The sequence below is a fragment of the Geotrypetes seraphini genome, chromosome 8 (assembly GCF_902459505.1).
Source record: "Geotrypetes seraphini chromosome 8, aGeoSer1.1, whole genome shotgun sequence".
NCBI classification, from domain to species: domain Eukaryota; kingdom Metazoa; phylum Chordata; class Amphibia; order Gymnophiona; family Dermophiidae; genus Geotrypetes; species Geotrypetes seraphini.
This window is the reverse complement of record NC_047091.1, coordinates 68,917,893-68,931,028: the sequence shown is the minus strand read 5'-3', so window position 1 is coordinate 68,931,028 and position 13,136 is coordinate 68,917,893. Positions and strand designations below refer to the sequence as shown.

Below are 13,136 nucleotides of genomic sequence, written 5' to 3'. Positions count from 1 at the left end.
AGAGCAGCAACATTCCATACTACCAATCCAGGCAAGCTGTGGCTTCTCCCATGTCTGTCTCAATAGCAGACTATGGACTTTTCCTCCAGGAACTTGTCCAAACCTTTTTTAAAACCAGCTACATTAGGGTCTTGGCTGGCAGATATTGACTGTTGTAGTAGGGATGTGTTCTCCTTATCATTCCCACAATGTATGAGGGTGGGGTGGGTGGATGGGTTTCATGGATATTCAGCTTTGTTGACTTATTTATACCGATAATGTAGTGAGTTTTCCATTTCTTTTCTGTACCACAGTATTACATATTGGAAATTTGAATAAATACATTTTTTTAAATCCTGCTATGTTAACCACTCTTACAACATCCTCTGGCAATGCATTCCAGAGCTTAACTATTCTCTGAGTTAAAAATATTTCCTCCTATTGGTTTTAAAAGTATCTCCCTGTAACTTCATAGAGTGTGCCCTAGTCTATGTAATTTTTGATGGAGTAAGAAAATTGATCCACTTGTACCCATTCTACACCATTCAGAATTTTGTAGATGTCATTCATACCTCCCTTCTTGTTCAAGCTGAAGAGCCCTAACCTCTTTAGTCTTTCTTCATACCAGAGGAGTTCCATCCTCTTTTTCATCTTGGTTGCTCTTCTTTGAACCTTTTCTAATTCTGCTTTGAGATATGCTGACCAGAATTGAACACAATACTCAAGGTTAGGTCGCATCATGGAGTGATACAGAGATGTTATAACAGTCTTCTTTATGATCCCTTTTCTAATTCATAGCATCCTGATTGCTTTTTTGGCTGTCGCTACACATTGGGCGGAAGATTTTTTCTTGGGCGCTGATCTTTAATATCCTGTACTCTGGGGATGCATCAGTGACCAACATATACGTAGTTATAGCTATAATTTATCAAACACAGGAGTTCCATGTCCAATCCACGCAACAGAGAAGAAACAGAGAAACCTGAACTGTTCAGACTATCCCTGATGATGTGATGTTATCTGGTGACCTTATCAAAAGCTGAAGTTTAAGATAGGCTCAATTGCAGGATAAGTATAGCTGTGACTGTCAGAGGTGCCAAATATCACTCATTAGGAGTGTATTACACTTATTTGAAGGCTCTTTTATTCTTCTCACTCATTAGGAATGTGTCAGACATTTGAACGTGCTCTCTCACACTCTCTCAGCCCTTTTTCTCACTCATTATGTGTCACACGCATTTCAAACTCTCTTATTCATTATAAGTATGTCATTCATTTGAAGGCTGTCTCACGCACACACTCTTTGAGCCCCTTCTCACACTCATATGCAAGCTCTCTCTCATTCTCACACTTTGAGGGTCTTCTCTCACTTTATTATTAGTATGTCACATTTCTGTGAAGGTTCTCACACTTTGGGCTAGATTCACTAAGCAAACCGTGTACTGATCGGTAGCCCTTTGCGACCAAATTTTGCTCCTGCATTATTCACTAAGGCCTATAGTGATCCGATCCCAATCCTCCCATGCATATTAGTAAAACCCCATGCAAAATAGCCAAGCGATTGATTCACTAACAATTGCTTGGCTATTTTGAGTCGGGTTTTACTACTGACAAACCCGACTGCTGCAGACCTGTCAGTAACTGAGGTACCGACAGGTCTGCAGGTTTTTTGACAGGCCTGCCTGTCATTTTTATTCATTTTTTTCCATGGCACAGATATTTTGCATGTGTTACACATGCAAAATATCTGCCCCATAAAAAAAAGAAAAGACAGGCAGGCCTGTCACAAAACGGCTGAGGGACAACATCCCCCCCCCTCCCCGGCGACCCACTCCCTCCTGCAACCACCCGACACTGCCCTCCCCACGGGCTCCCTGCCTGACAAAAAAGTAAAAAAAAAGAAAAAGTTTTTTTTTAAAAGTCGCGATGCCCCCCCCCACGCTGATGCCCCACAAAAGGCAGGAAGGTTGCCAACTCCCTCCTGCCATGTTATCCTCCTGGTCTGGCCTGGCCCAGCCCACCTTAGGAAGTCCCTGATTGGCTATTGCTTTGACCAATCAATGACTTCCTTAGGCTTAGCCCTAAGGAAGTCTCTGATTGGCTCAGGCGCGCAAGGTGGGAACCTGAGCCAATCAGGGCCTTAGGCTACTCCCTGTGCATCACATGATGCAACGGGGTGGGTCTAAGGCCTCAGATTCGTCGCGGGAGTCATTGGAGCAGGAGGGATTGAGCATCCCTCCTGCTCCGTTAAAGGTACGGGGGGGGTGGAAAGGGGGCTTGGAATGGGTAGGGGGTGTCCGGGGGGGGTGGCAGGAGGGAGTTGGCATCCCTCCTACATTTTGCAACAGGGACGGAGGTGGGCCAGACGGGCCAAGCCAGACCAGGAGGGTAACATGGCAAGAGGGAGTTGGCAACCCTCCTGCCTTTTGTGGGGCATCGGCATGTGGTGGGGGGCATCAGCATGTGGGGGGGGGCATCGATGCGGGGCGGGGCGGGGGGGGGCATTGCAACTTTTTTTCCCCCCTTTTTTTTCATTTTTGTAGGCCAGAGAGCCCGTGGTTTTAACCTGCTTTAATCAGCGGGTTAAAACCACGGGCTCCCAGTGCGGGAAGGGCAGGAGAGATTCGGGGCGAGAGCGGGAGAGTCAGAGCAGGCAGATTCAGGGCACAGCTTCGGGGCAACAGAGATCAGGCTGTGAGGCAAATTTTTTGTGGGGGTCGGGGCACATGTTGGGGAGGGTGTTTAATTTTTTTTAAATTGGGCAGATATTTTGTGTGTGTAAAACATGCAAAATATATGCCCGATTAAAAAAAAAATTTTAAAAGCCGGCAGAAGCCCTGACAGCAATGACAGAGGCTGCTTCTCCTGTCATTCCTGTCAGGGTATGTGCATGAGCGGGGATCGCTCTGGCCTTGGGTAGGGGGCATGTTAACGATCGTCCCCATTTGCATGCAGACCTTTACTGAATTTGTCGGCCGGCATGCAAACGGAAACGGATCATGCACGGTTTGGATGTTTAGTGAATCCTGGCCTTTGTACCCCTTCTCTCATTCTTTAGGAATGTGGCACTCTCATTTGAGAGCTCTCTCACACTTGCACTCTCTCACTTATTAGAGCTTCCATGCCAGTGCATTGGTTCTGATCATTACTTTCTCAAGAGGTGAAAAATCCAAGTGCCTCAACTGGTAGGAAGAAATATGAGCACACCTTCCTGTGTACTGCCTCCCCCTCCCCCTCCCTTTTTTCTGCACCTACAAGTACTCGTAAGTGCTGTGAAATCTGCACACATACTGTTAACCGCTGATTAGAGGAAAAATTTTAGCCTATATTGACTCCACTCTGTATCCTTTAGCTGCTCATAAAAAACGCATACATCATTTTATAGAAACCTGATGGCAGATAAAGGCCAAATGGTCCATCCAGTCTACCCATCCGCAGTAACCATTATCTTTTCCTCTCTCTAAGAGATCCCACATGCTTATCCCACACTTTCTTGAATTCAGACACAGAAAGGGGCATAATAAAAAGATATGTCTAAGTCCGATTTGGATGTAAGGTGCTATATGCCCAAAGTCAGCAGCGGAGAAATGTCCATGCATGAAAAATAAGTCTAAATTTTTTTTTTTTTGGGGGGGGGGGGGGGGGGGAGAATTGTCTATATGGATGTCCAGGCTATTGTTCGTCCAGACTGCTAGGTTGTCTATCTTTACACCACATTCTTGACCAAAATTTTGTCCAAGTCCCAAACGCCCAGAACAAGACTTTTGGGACATGAGAGGGGCCAGCATTGTGATGGACTGGCCACCCAGACATGGCAACATTGCAGAGGGGCACCTTACAGGGCATTGCTGTAAACTTCACAAAAAGGGTGCCACATAAACATCTCACCACAACTCCCTTATAGGATATAGTGAGACCCACCAAACACACTATACCAACCCGTCTATAACCCCAATAGTCCTTAGGGCTGCAGGTGGCACCTATATGGCAGTACAGTAGGGTTTGGGGGGGGGGTTTGGTGGGTGCACGATGTTCCACCCACATGTAGTGGTTAGAGTGGCTTAAGGGCCTGGGTCCACCTCTCTATGGTTCACTAGCCCACCCCCAGGCTATTTAAGACACCTGTGTGCAGCTCTACTAGGCTTTCCTATACCAGGTGCTGATGTTCTGGAGACAGGTATGTACTTTTTTATTCTGATATTTAGGGGGGCTTGAAGGGGTCAGTGAACCTGGGGGAATGTATGTGGGTCTTTACTTTGTCTCTGCAGTGGTTATCTGGTCACTTTGGATACCTTTTTGGCACTTATACCTGTTTTTACATTGTCTAACTCACAACATTTAAGTTTCGTCCAGAATGTCTACCAAAACATTCTATTATCTCCAGGGCAGGATTAACCAATAGGCCAAGTAGGCACATGCCTAGGACCCAAAATGGTCAAGGGGGGCCCGATGAAAGAGGGCATCAACATTGTTTTTTCCAAATGGCGATGGGCCCCTCCAGCATTGATCGGCAACGCAGGCCCCACCCTGATCGGCAACGCAGCCCTCCCCCATTTACGGAAACTAAGACAAGCAAGCAACGCAGGTAAGAAAGGCAATTGTGCAAGCGGTGCTGCTTGCCCAAAGCTTCCCTCTGACGCACCTTCCTGTGGGTGGGGTGGGGCAGGGGTCCCAGTGTACTTGTGTGCCTAGGGGCCCTCGATGAATTAATCCTGCCCTGATTATCCCTGCAGGATGACTAAGTCTAGGTCGGCCTACATCCTACCCTAACTACCCCTCCAGATATGCCCCTTTAACTCTGGGTGCATAGCAACATTCAGAAGCATATAAAGCCCGTTGACACGTTCGGAAAGTCAGTTTGATTAACAACACTTGGACGACCTGTCTTTTACATCATTCAAGTGTCGACTTGGGCCGGTTTTTAGACGCATCTAAGTTTTGATTATGAGCCCCTTAGCATCTCTACTTTCAGCAGTACTTTTAATGTACTAAGACAAAACTTGTGTACCTCTCCTGTTCCCACCAAGAAGCAGGTAAAGTGCAGAAAACTGGGTTAACATGTTTTAATTCAGACTAAACTAGACCCCATTCAAGAGGCTCAAACATAAACCAACTCATCTAATCCATCCCCAGACTACTAAAGGCTCAACTATAATCCAACTCACCTGGCTCAAACATAATCCAGACCAGCTAGCCCATGTCTAGAGGACTGGTTAGACTATTCCACTGTTGCCCAAGACCACCAAAAATTGTTTTCTTTAAGACCTACCTGAGCCTATTCTCAATCTCCTTGTTATCAATCTCTGACATCACTTGCTGAATGAAGGCCTCATCCACATCCTTGATTACAGCAGGCCCGGATTCCTTGGGGATGGCAAAGTGGCCCACCAACAACCCAATGGTCAGTATAAGTGCCCCAGCCAGTACACCGCCCAAAATCACAAACCAGCGCATCTTGCTGTCACCACCACACAGAAACAGTGTCAGCCAGCCTGGAAAGCAGCTTTCATATAATACCTATAAAAGCAGTCCTTCTACTAACAATAAAACCCCAACTAGATAAGAGATAGTAAAATCATCCTAAGATGAGTATAAGCTATTTATTAACCAGGAGCACACATAAAAGGCAAAAGATGGACTTGACCTTTGCACTCTGTAAGACAGGTTTTATTATTAAACACATACCGTCCTTGGATTTGGAGGGGTGTGGAAAAATATTTATGGGTTGGAGAGGGGTCAGTGGGCAACTTGAGATGATGCTCAAGGGTAGGAGAGGAGCAACTGAGCCAGGGTGATTACCAGAAGTGAGCTGTAAGATGTGGAGGAGGGACTGAAAAAGACAGGCATGAAAGTCTGAAAGGGAAATAATAAAGAGGTCTTGTACCCTTTTCAGTTGGTCATAGTCTAGCATTAGCTCTGTAGGTCACTGTGTGCAAGGAGATTAGGCCAAACTGAAATGAAGAGGCCTTGATGGGTGGGGAACTAGGTAAGGAGAGAGTCAGCCCACGTAAAGTTGTCCTAGATGATAACTATAGTTGGCAAACAAAAAAGACATACTGTGATATCTCAGTGTATTGAGATATCAACACCAATGATACTGACTGCAAACACAACTCATAAGTGGAGAAAAAGACCTCAATATTCAAGCTCCCAGAATACAAGACAATCTTATGAAGCTGTTTATTATCATGGTCTTAAAAAAAAATCTCCACTTCAATCAATCTCAAGTCCAATTCCAAACTCAGTTCAATTCATATTTCATCTCTGACACAAATAATTTTATAACCAGTACAGCAGTTGTTCCCAATTCTTCACGTAAATCATAATTTATGGTGTATTTGTAGTGTGTCCTTTAATCATTAAGACAGAGCAGCAATAAATGCATTCCAAACTGAAGCCCTTGTTACTTATCTTGGCCAACTGAGTTCCAAAGGTCCATCATCTTAGTAAAAATCTTCTTGTACTCCTCTCATATTGCCACTTTCATGGAACTCCTGTATTTGATAAATAAATTTATAGCTATAACTATATGGTGGTCGCTGATGCAATGAAAATGTAAATGAAAGTGGCAATACAAGAAGATTTTTACTAAGATGTTAGACCTTTGGAACTCAGTTGGTCAAGATAAGTAACGTTTGGAATGTACCGTATTTATTGCTGCTCTATCTTAATGATTAAAGGATTTAAGTGAAGAACTGGGAACAACTGCTGTACTAGTTATGAAATTATTTGTGACAGAGATGAAATATGAATTGAACTGAGTTTGGAATTGGAATTGAGTTTGATTGAAGTGGAGTTTTTGTTGTTTTTTTTTTAGATCCATGATGATAAACAACTCCATAAGATTGCTTTGTACTCTGGGAGCTTGAATATTGAGCCATTTTCCTCCACTTATGAGTTGTGTTTGCAGTCAGTATCAGTGGTGTTGATATCTCAATACACTGAGTTCACAGTACGTCTTTTTTGCTTTTAGTTATCTTTCGAACATCTGTGCCCGTAAAGATATGAGTGTTTTCAAACTGTAGATGGCAACCAAGTTTAAAGGGAAAGAGTCATAGATGGGTTTTAGCACTTGTGATGCTAACTAGTTCCTGCCAAGGGAGAAGTATATCATTTTGTGACATTATGGTCAATACTGACCAATATGATATTTATGTGGATGTGGTCATTAGCCAGAGTAATCTGAGGAAATATTTTTTTACAGAAAGTGTGGTAGATGGGTGGAACAGTCCCCCGGAAGAGTGGTGGAGACAGAGACTGTGTCTGAATTCAAGAGGGCCTGGGATAGTAACGTGGGATCTCTGAGAGAGAGAAAGATAATGGTTGCTGCGGATGGGTAGACTAGATGGGCATTTGGCCTTTATCTGTCGTCATGTTTCTATGTTTCAATTTCATCCATAGTGACTGGCTGAATCCACTACAGTCCAGATCTAATTTTACTCTAGTGCAGGGGTTGGCAGCCTTTTTAAAGCAAAGAGCCATTTTATCCAAAATGTTTGACCCAAGATTTACAAAGGGCTGCAAGGTGTAGGTTCTCTCCCATCCAACCCCTTACAGGTTTCTGCACCTCTCATTCCTCCCTCCCCTGCTCCTGCCTCTACCCCAACCAATAGCCAAGGTTTTCTCCCCTCTCCAGGCCCTGACTCTTTAATCTCCCTCCCAACCTCATGATTACCCCCTCCCCAGGCCTACTGAGGTACTTGGTGGTCCAGCGGGGCTCTTTGTGGCAGGAGTGCGGCCTTCTCACTCCTGCCTCCTAAAATGACTGCCGTGACCTCTCACGACAGCTCATGGTACTACAGGATATGCCACGAAAGGTCAGGGCAGCTATTTTAGAAGGCAGCAGCGAAGAGGCAAGAGTGACAAGACCCCCCGCTGGACCACCAGGTACCTCGGAAGGCCTAAGAACATAAGAACATAAGCAGTGCCTCCGCCGGGTCAGACCATAGGTCCATCCTGCCCAGCAGTCCGCTCCCGCGGCGGCCCAAACAGGTCACGACCTGTCTGAATCACCAGAAGGGGCCCCTTTCCACCTTGGTTTCTCATTAAAGTCCTATCTTCCCATCAAAGTCCTCACCCTCTGGTCTTGCCAATGCACGACCTGGTTGGCTTTCTATACTTATTACCTGGTTAGCTTTCTATACTTGTGTTACATCCCAGCACCTCTCTCAGTATCCCACGATCCCTTTATCCCTCAGGAATCCATCCAATCCCTGTTTGAATCCATGTACCGTACTCTGCCTGATCACTTCCTCCGGTAGCGCATTCCAAGTGTTCACGACCCTTTGGGTGAAGAAAAACTTCCTTGCATTTGTTTTGAACCTATCTCCCTTCAGTTTCTCCGAATGCCCCCTCATACCTGTTGTCCCCCTCAGTCTGAAGAATCTGTCCCTATCCACCCTCTCTATGTCCCTCATGCCTGGGGGGACATTGTGGGGTTGGGAGGGAGATTAAAGGTTTGAGGTCTAGAGAGCCACAGCCAATGCAAGAAGAGCTGCATGTAACTTACAAGCCACAGGTTACCAACCCCTAGTGCAGGGCTGCCCAAGTCCGGTCCTCGAGATCTACTGGCAGGCCAGGTTTTCAGGATATCCATAATGCATATGCCTGAGAGAGATTTGCCTGCACTGCCTTCTTGGTATGCAAATCCCTCTCATGTATATTCATTGTAGATATCCTGAAAACCTAGCCTGCCAGTAGATCTCAAGGACCGGACTTGGGCAGCCTTGTCCTAGTGTATGCTTGAACATGTAATTCTCCTAGCAGTATGAATAATACACCACCCTGATCTACTTTTTAGGTAAAACATGGAGCTAGTGGATCACCCTATCCCCAGAGAGTGCAGCAGAACTTTATAAACACAATTTCTGATTGACAACCTGGTGTATGTAACAAGGCATTTTGCCCACTCTTGAGCAGAAGACAGGGTTCCCAAAGTTCTATCAACCAAAAAGGAGGCCAGAGATGGTACAACAAGAGCCTGATAAAGAACATCAGGAGGGGTATAGGGTATAGGATTAAGGCTATGAAGGGACTGGGGTGATCAATGACATAGGGGGATATTTACAGAGGGCAGGGTAGGGGGTAATTATGGTCATCAAGGAGATGCTAAGAGCTGGGGTCTACAATTAACCTCACAGGGTTAATTCAGTCCTAGGTTTACCCCCATTGCATGCAGGGACCTATGGTTCTAATTTCCCCATTGCATTCCCTAAGAAATGCAAGACTTCAGGTCAATAGGACAAACTCAGAACTGGATAAACCTTGTCAGGCAAATCTGGATCCAACAGGGCCTTCATTACTGCAGGGTTGCCTAGTTATCCAGTTCCAAGGGGAAGATATGTTTGGCCAGTCCTGATTTGAAATGACATCCCATAAACAGTGTGGTAGTTGTAGTCCTTGTTTCTATCCCTTGAAATCAGTACTGCATGACCCATAATGCATCAGATAAGGTTGCCTGAAACCCACGACTGTCCTAAAATCTCCCTCTTACATTTGGTGATTTGGCAGCTCTGTTGCAAGGCAGGGGTGGGGGAGCTAACTGATGGAAGCTGAAGAGAAGAGGTTGCTTTGAGATGGGGGAAAAATGTAGATTTGTATTCCTGCCACACTACCTGATACATCTCACTCTGCTGTTCAGTCATTGGGCTAGGCTGCTGTTGATGTCCCTGCTACAGGGAAGTTGAACACAAGATTAACATGATATAGGTTGTTCAGTTATTAACTTTAATCTTAACACCTAATCTAATTATTCCAATATAGAATGCCATAAAATGCTGCAATGTTGGCAAATAGCTGATAAAGATCTGTGTCGTGTTAAATCCAACTGCAGCAGAAGGAAACCTGCTCATTATTGTGTGGTATAAGGCAACAGAGGGGTTTTCAGGCACCACTCAGAGACAGGAGCTAGGGAGTAGAGAATGACACGGGGACAATTTTTTCCCCGTCACCGCAGGAAATCAATTTCCCCGTCCCCCTCCCCGTGAGTTTTCTCGCTGTCCCTGTTCTATTCCTGAAAGCTCTGCCTTAACTGCACAAGCCTCAAACACTTATGATTTTAAAGTGTTTGAGGCTTGTGCTCACCGGGATGGGAAAATGAGTTCCCGCAGAGATGCGGCAAAAATTGTCCCCATGACATTCTCTACTTGGGAGGAACTGACTAGCCTCAGTCCTCTGTAACACAGTATAAGGACATCCAATATCACATTGTCGGAGGTGACAGCTTTGGCTCAAAAACCAAGATTCTATCTATGTGATCGGCAATTAAAATCCCTGTGCCTTGTGTAGTTTTTCAATGACATTCCCTATGTGCGGGTGAGCGTTGTCGTGAAGAATGAGTGGCCCAGCCAAGAGCAACTGAGGTCAGGTTTTGTGCATTTTTCTGTACATTATTTGCAAAAAATCACTATAATACACTGCTGTGACACTTCTTCCACATGGAACTTTGTCTGTGATGATGATGCCTTCATTATCATAAGCAAAAATTATTATTTGTTTGACTTTTGATTGAGCTCATCAAAATCTTTTTGGTCATGAGGAAGATGAAACTCTCCACTCGTCATTGAAAAACTATGCGAATATGGCTGGGAGGTGTTACCTTATGCTTCCTACAGTCCAGATATGAGACCACCAGACTTCGACCTTTTTCCAAAGTTGAAACAACCTATGCATAGACATCGTTTTGCATCTCTGGAAGAGCTTTTTTCTGCTGGTACCCGAGCCATTCGACAACTGAACAAAAACGGTGTCTTGGATGGAATAATGAAGCTTCCCAGACATTGGGACTCGATATTGCAAAGCAGGGAGACTATATTGAAGGACTGTAAAGAAATACTTGAAAAAAATAAAATAAAAAAATAGTGTGCATTATTTATGAAATGACCCTCGTAAAATTATTCCCCAGTTAAAGAGCCTCCAGAACTGCAAACAAATATCTCCATTCCACAATTCAGCATTCAGGGCCCTTAATCTTGCCCACCCTATGTATTTTCGACTACAAAGTTACTTTGGGCATGGCTTGGGACTTCTGATATTGTCATTCCTTCGTCAGATTACATAGGCCAACAAAAAACAATTTTTTTCTTGGTGCCTTGTTTTTTCAACCTGTTCCTGGGGTTATTTGGGATGCTGATTCAGAAAATTGCATTGGATAGACCACATCAGCTCTAGTGTCTTACATATGGTTCTATTTTTCCCTTATTTACAAGTCTATTCCAATCGGTCACTCCACCACAATGAAAGAAGAGTACAAGGCCATCTCTTTAGTCTTGGAAAAGATAAATTAACAAGTACATCGATGGGTGATTTGCTTAGACTTGAAGATTGTTTATTTTCTTCTTGGGTCAACAAAGTGGCTACACAAGGTATCCTTGCCTTTTATGCCTTTGGGATAGTAGAACCAAACATGAACATTGGGCAAAAAAAGATTGGCCTACGAGGGAATATATGGTGGTTGGGGAATATATAGTGGTTGGAGGACAAAATGTAATCAATGAATCTTTGGTAGTACGAGATGGAATCATACTGCTACATATAAAGCTAGGCCTGATGAAACAATTTGTAAAGAGTTTGAATAAAGACAGTTCGTGCATTGAATACATAGCACATATGTTACCTGGACTTACCATGGAAAAACCACATTTCATAGCATCAATGAATGAAATTGAATCATGTGCCTGGTCTTCATCTGTTCTTGTTGTGAAAAACTTTCTTGGCAACAAGGTGGCAGACAACCACACACAATTACTAGAGGATATGCTCTTTCTTTTCAACAGGCTTGGCTGTAACATGAGTGTTAAAGACTAAAGTCCATTATCTGCTCAGTCACTTAGATCGCTTTCCAGAGAACCTTGGTGACTTAAACGAAGAGCAAGGTGAAAGATTCACCAAGACATAAAAATAGATACCAAGGAAAATAAGATGCACACAGAGGATCTCTAATCAGAAAATAATGGTATATATTGAAGAACTAAGGCCAGTACTGGGCAGACTTGCACGGTCTGTGTCACGTATATGGCCATTCAGTTGAGGATGGGCTGGGATGGTTTAGATGAGCTGGAGTGAGCTTTAACAGAGACTCCAGTAGATGCACAATACCAACAAAGCTCTGGGTTTCTAGCCCAGAAATATCTAGGATAAAGAACATTTTAATTAAATTATAGAGAGTGTATGTTTGGGCAGACTGGATGGACCATTCAGGTCTTTATCTGCTGTCATTTACTATGTTACTATGACTATTGTTGGAATCTTATGCAGGATTACCCTGGCAGATCCCACTCTCGGAAGTCTTAGAAAAGTAGCTTCATGTGTGTCGAATGACTGGAAAATTTGTATCATAAACTTGTGCTTTTGGTGTGAAATAAGTAGATTTTCAAGTTGTACACTTTTCTTTTAATTTTTAATGTTTCCTTCGTGCTTAAAAGATATCAATTTAAACCCTACATTAAAATATCCTGATTTTTTAATGGGCGAGCAGTGTGAAGAGTGGTATATGGCACATGTTCTGTATCTCAAAAACTAGAGCTGATAGGAGAAAACTGGTGCCAGTTTTGGAATCAGCAGGTCAAATACTCAGAAACAGGTTAACATTTGAGGCACCAAAATAAGTGTTGGCCAGTGTTATAAATGATTGCTTTTTGAATTGGAAGGCATGGGTCTACAGCCAGTGCAAACTTCTGTTATTATGTTTTTCATTTAAAGTTTAAGGTCACGGCTTTTCAGAACGAATAGCATGAAAGAGTTGTAATCACAGTTCCCTTGTTCATTGAGCTATTCCACATATCCATGGCCCAAATTGTTAATCTAGGAGAACTTGTACTGGCCACTTTGACATCTATTGTTAATCATTCCCTTGCAGAAAGAGACTCCTTGATCGTTAATTCTTTTTTTAATAACTTGTCTATTAATGCATCTGATGTAAGTGTAACTCCTTGTTTCTTCTGGATGTGGCAAGGGGCACACAAAATTATTTTATTTGTCAGGACCAGAGCTGGGACCAATTTATGAGCTGGAGTCCCACAGCAAGCATGCACCAGACTTCCACTCTCTCCTTGAATAATGCAGACCACACCAGGATATAAAGTCCAAAAAAAAATCCATCTTTACTTCTTCTTAGTAAAATAAGCAGAGGCACTCTCTTTAACAGTGAACAGATTATT

General features: G+C 43.7%; 1 protein-coding gene across 1 annotated transcript in view; it reads right to left on the bottom strand.

The window, feature by feature from the left end:
- NAALADL1 (N-acetylated alpha-linked acidic dipeptidase like 1) overlaps positions 1 to 5,433 on the bottom strand; it is a 70,284-nt gene extending 64,851 nt beyond the window's left edge. The window contains exon 1 of the mRNA XM_033956534.1: positions 5,249 to 5,433. Within this exon, the coding sequence (XP_033812425.1) occupies positions 5,249 to 5,433 (185 nt within the window). The remainder of the gene's footprint in view (positions 1 to 5,248) is intronic.
- Positions 5,434 to 13,136: the final 7,703 nt, after the last annotated feature.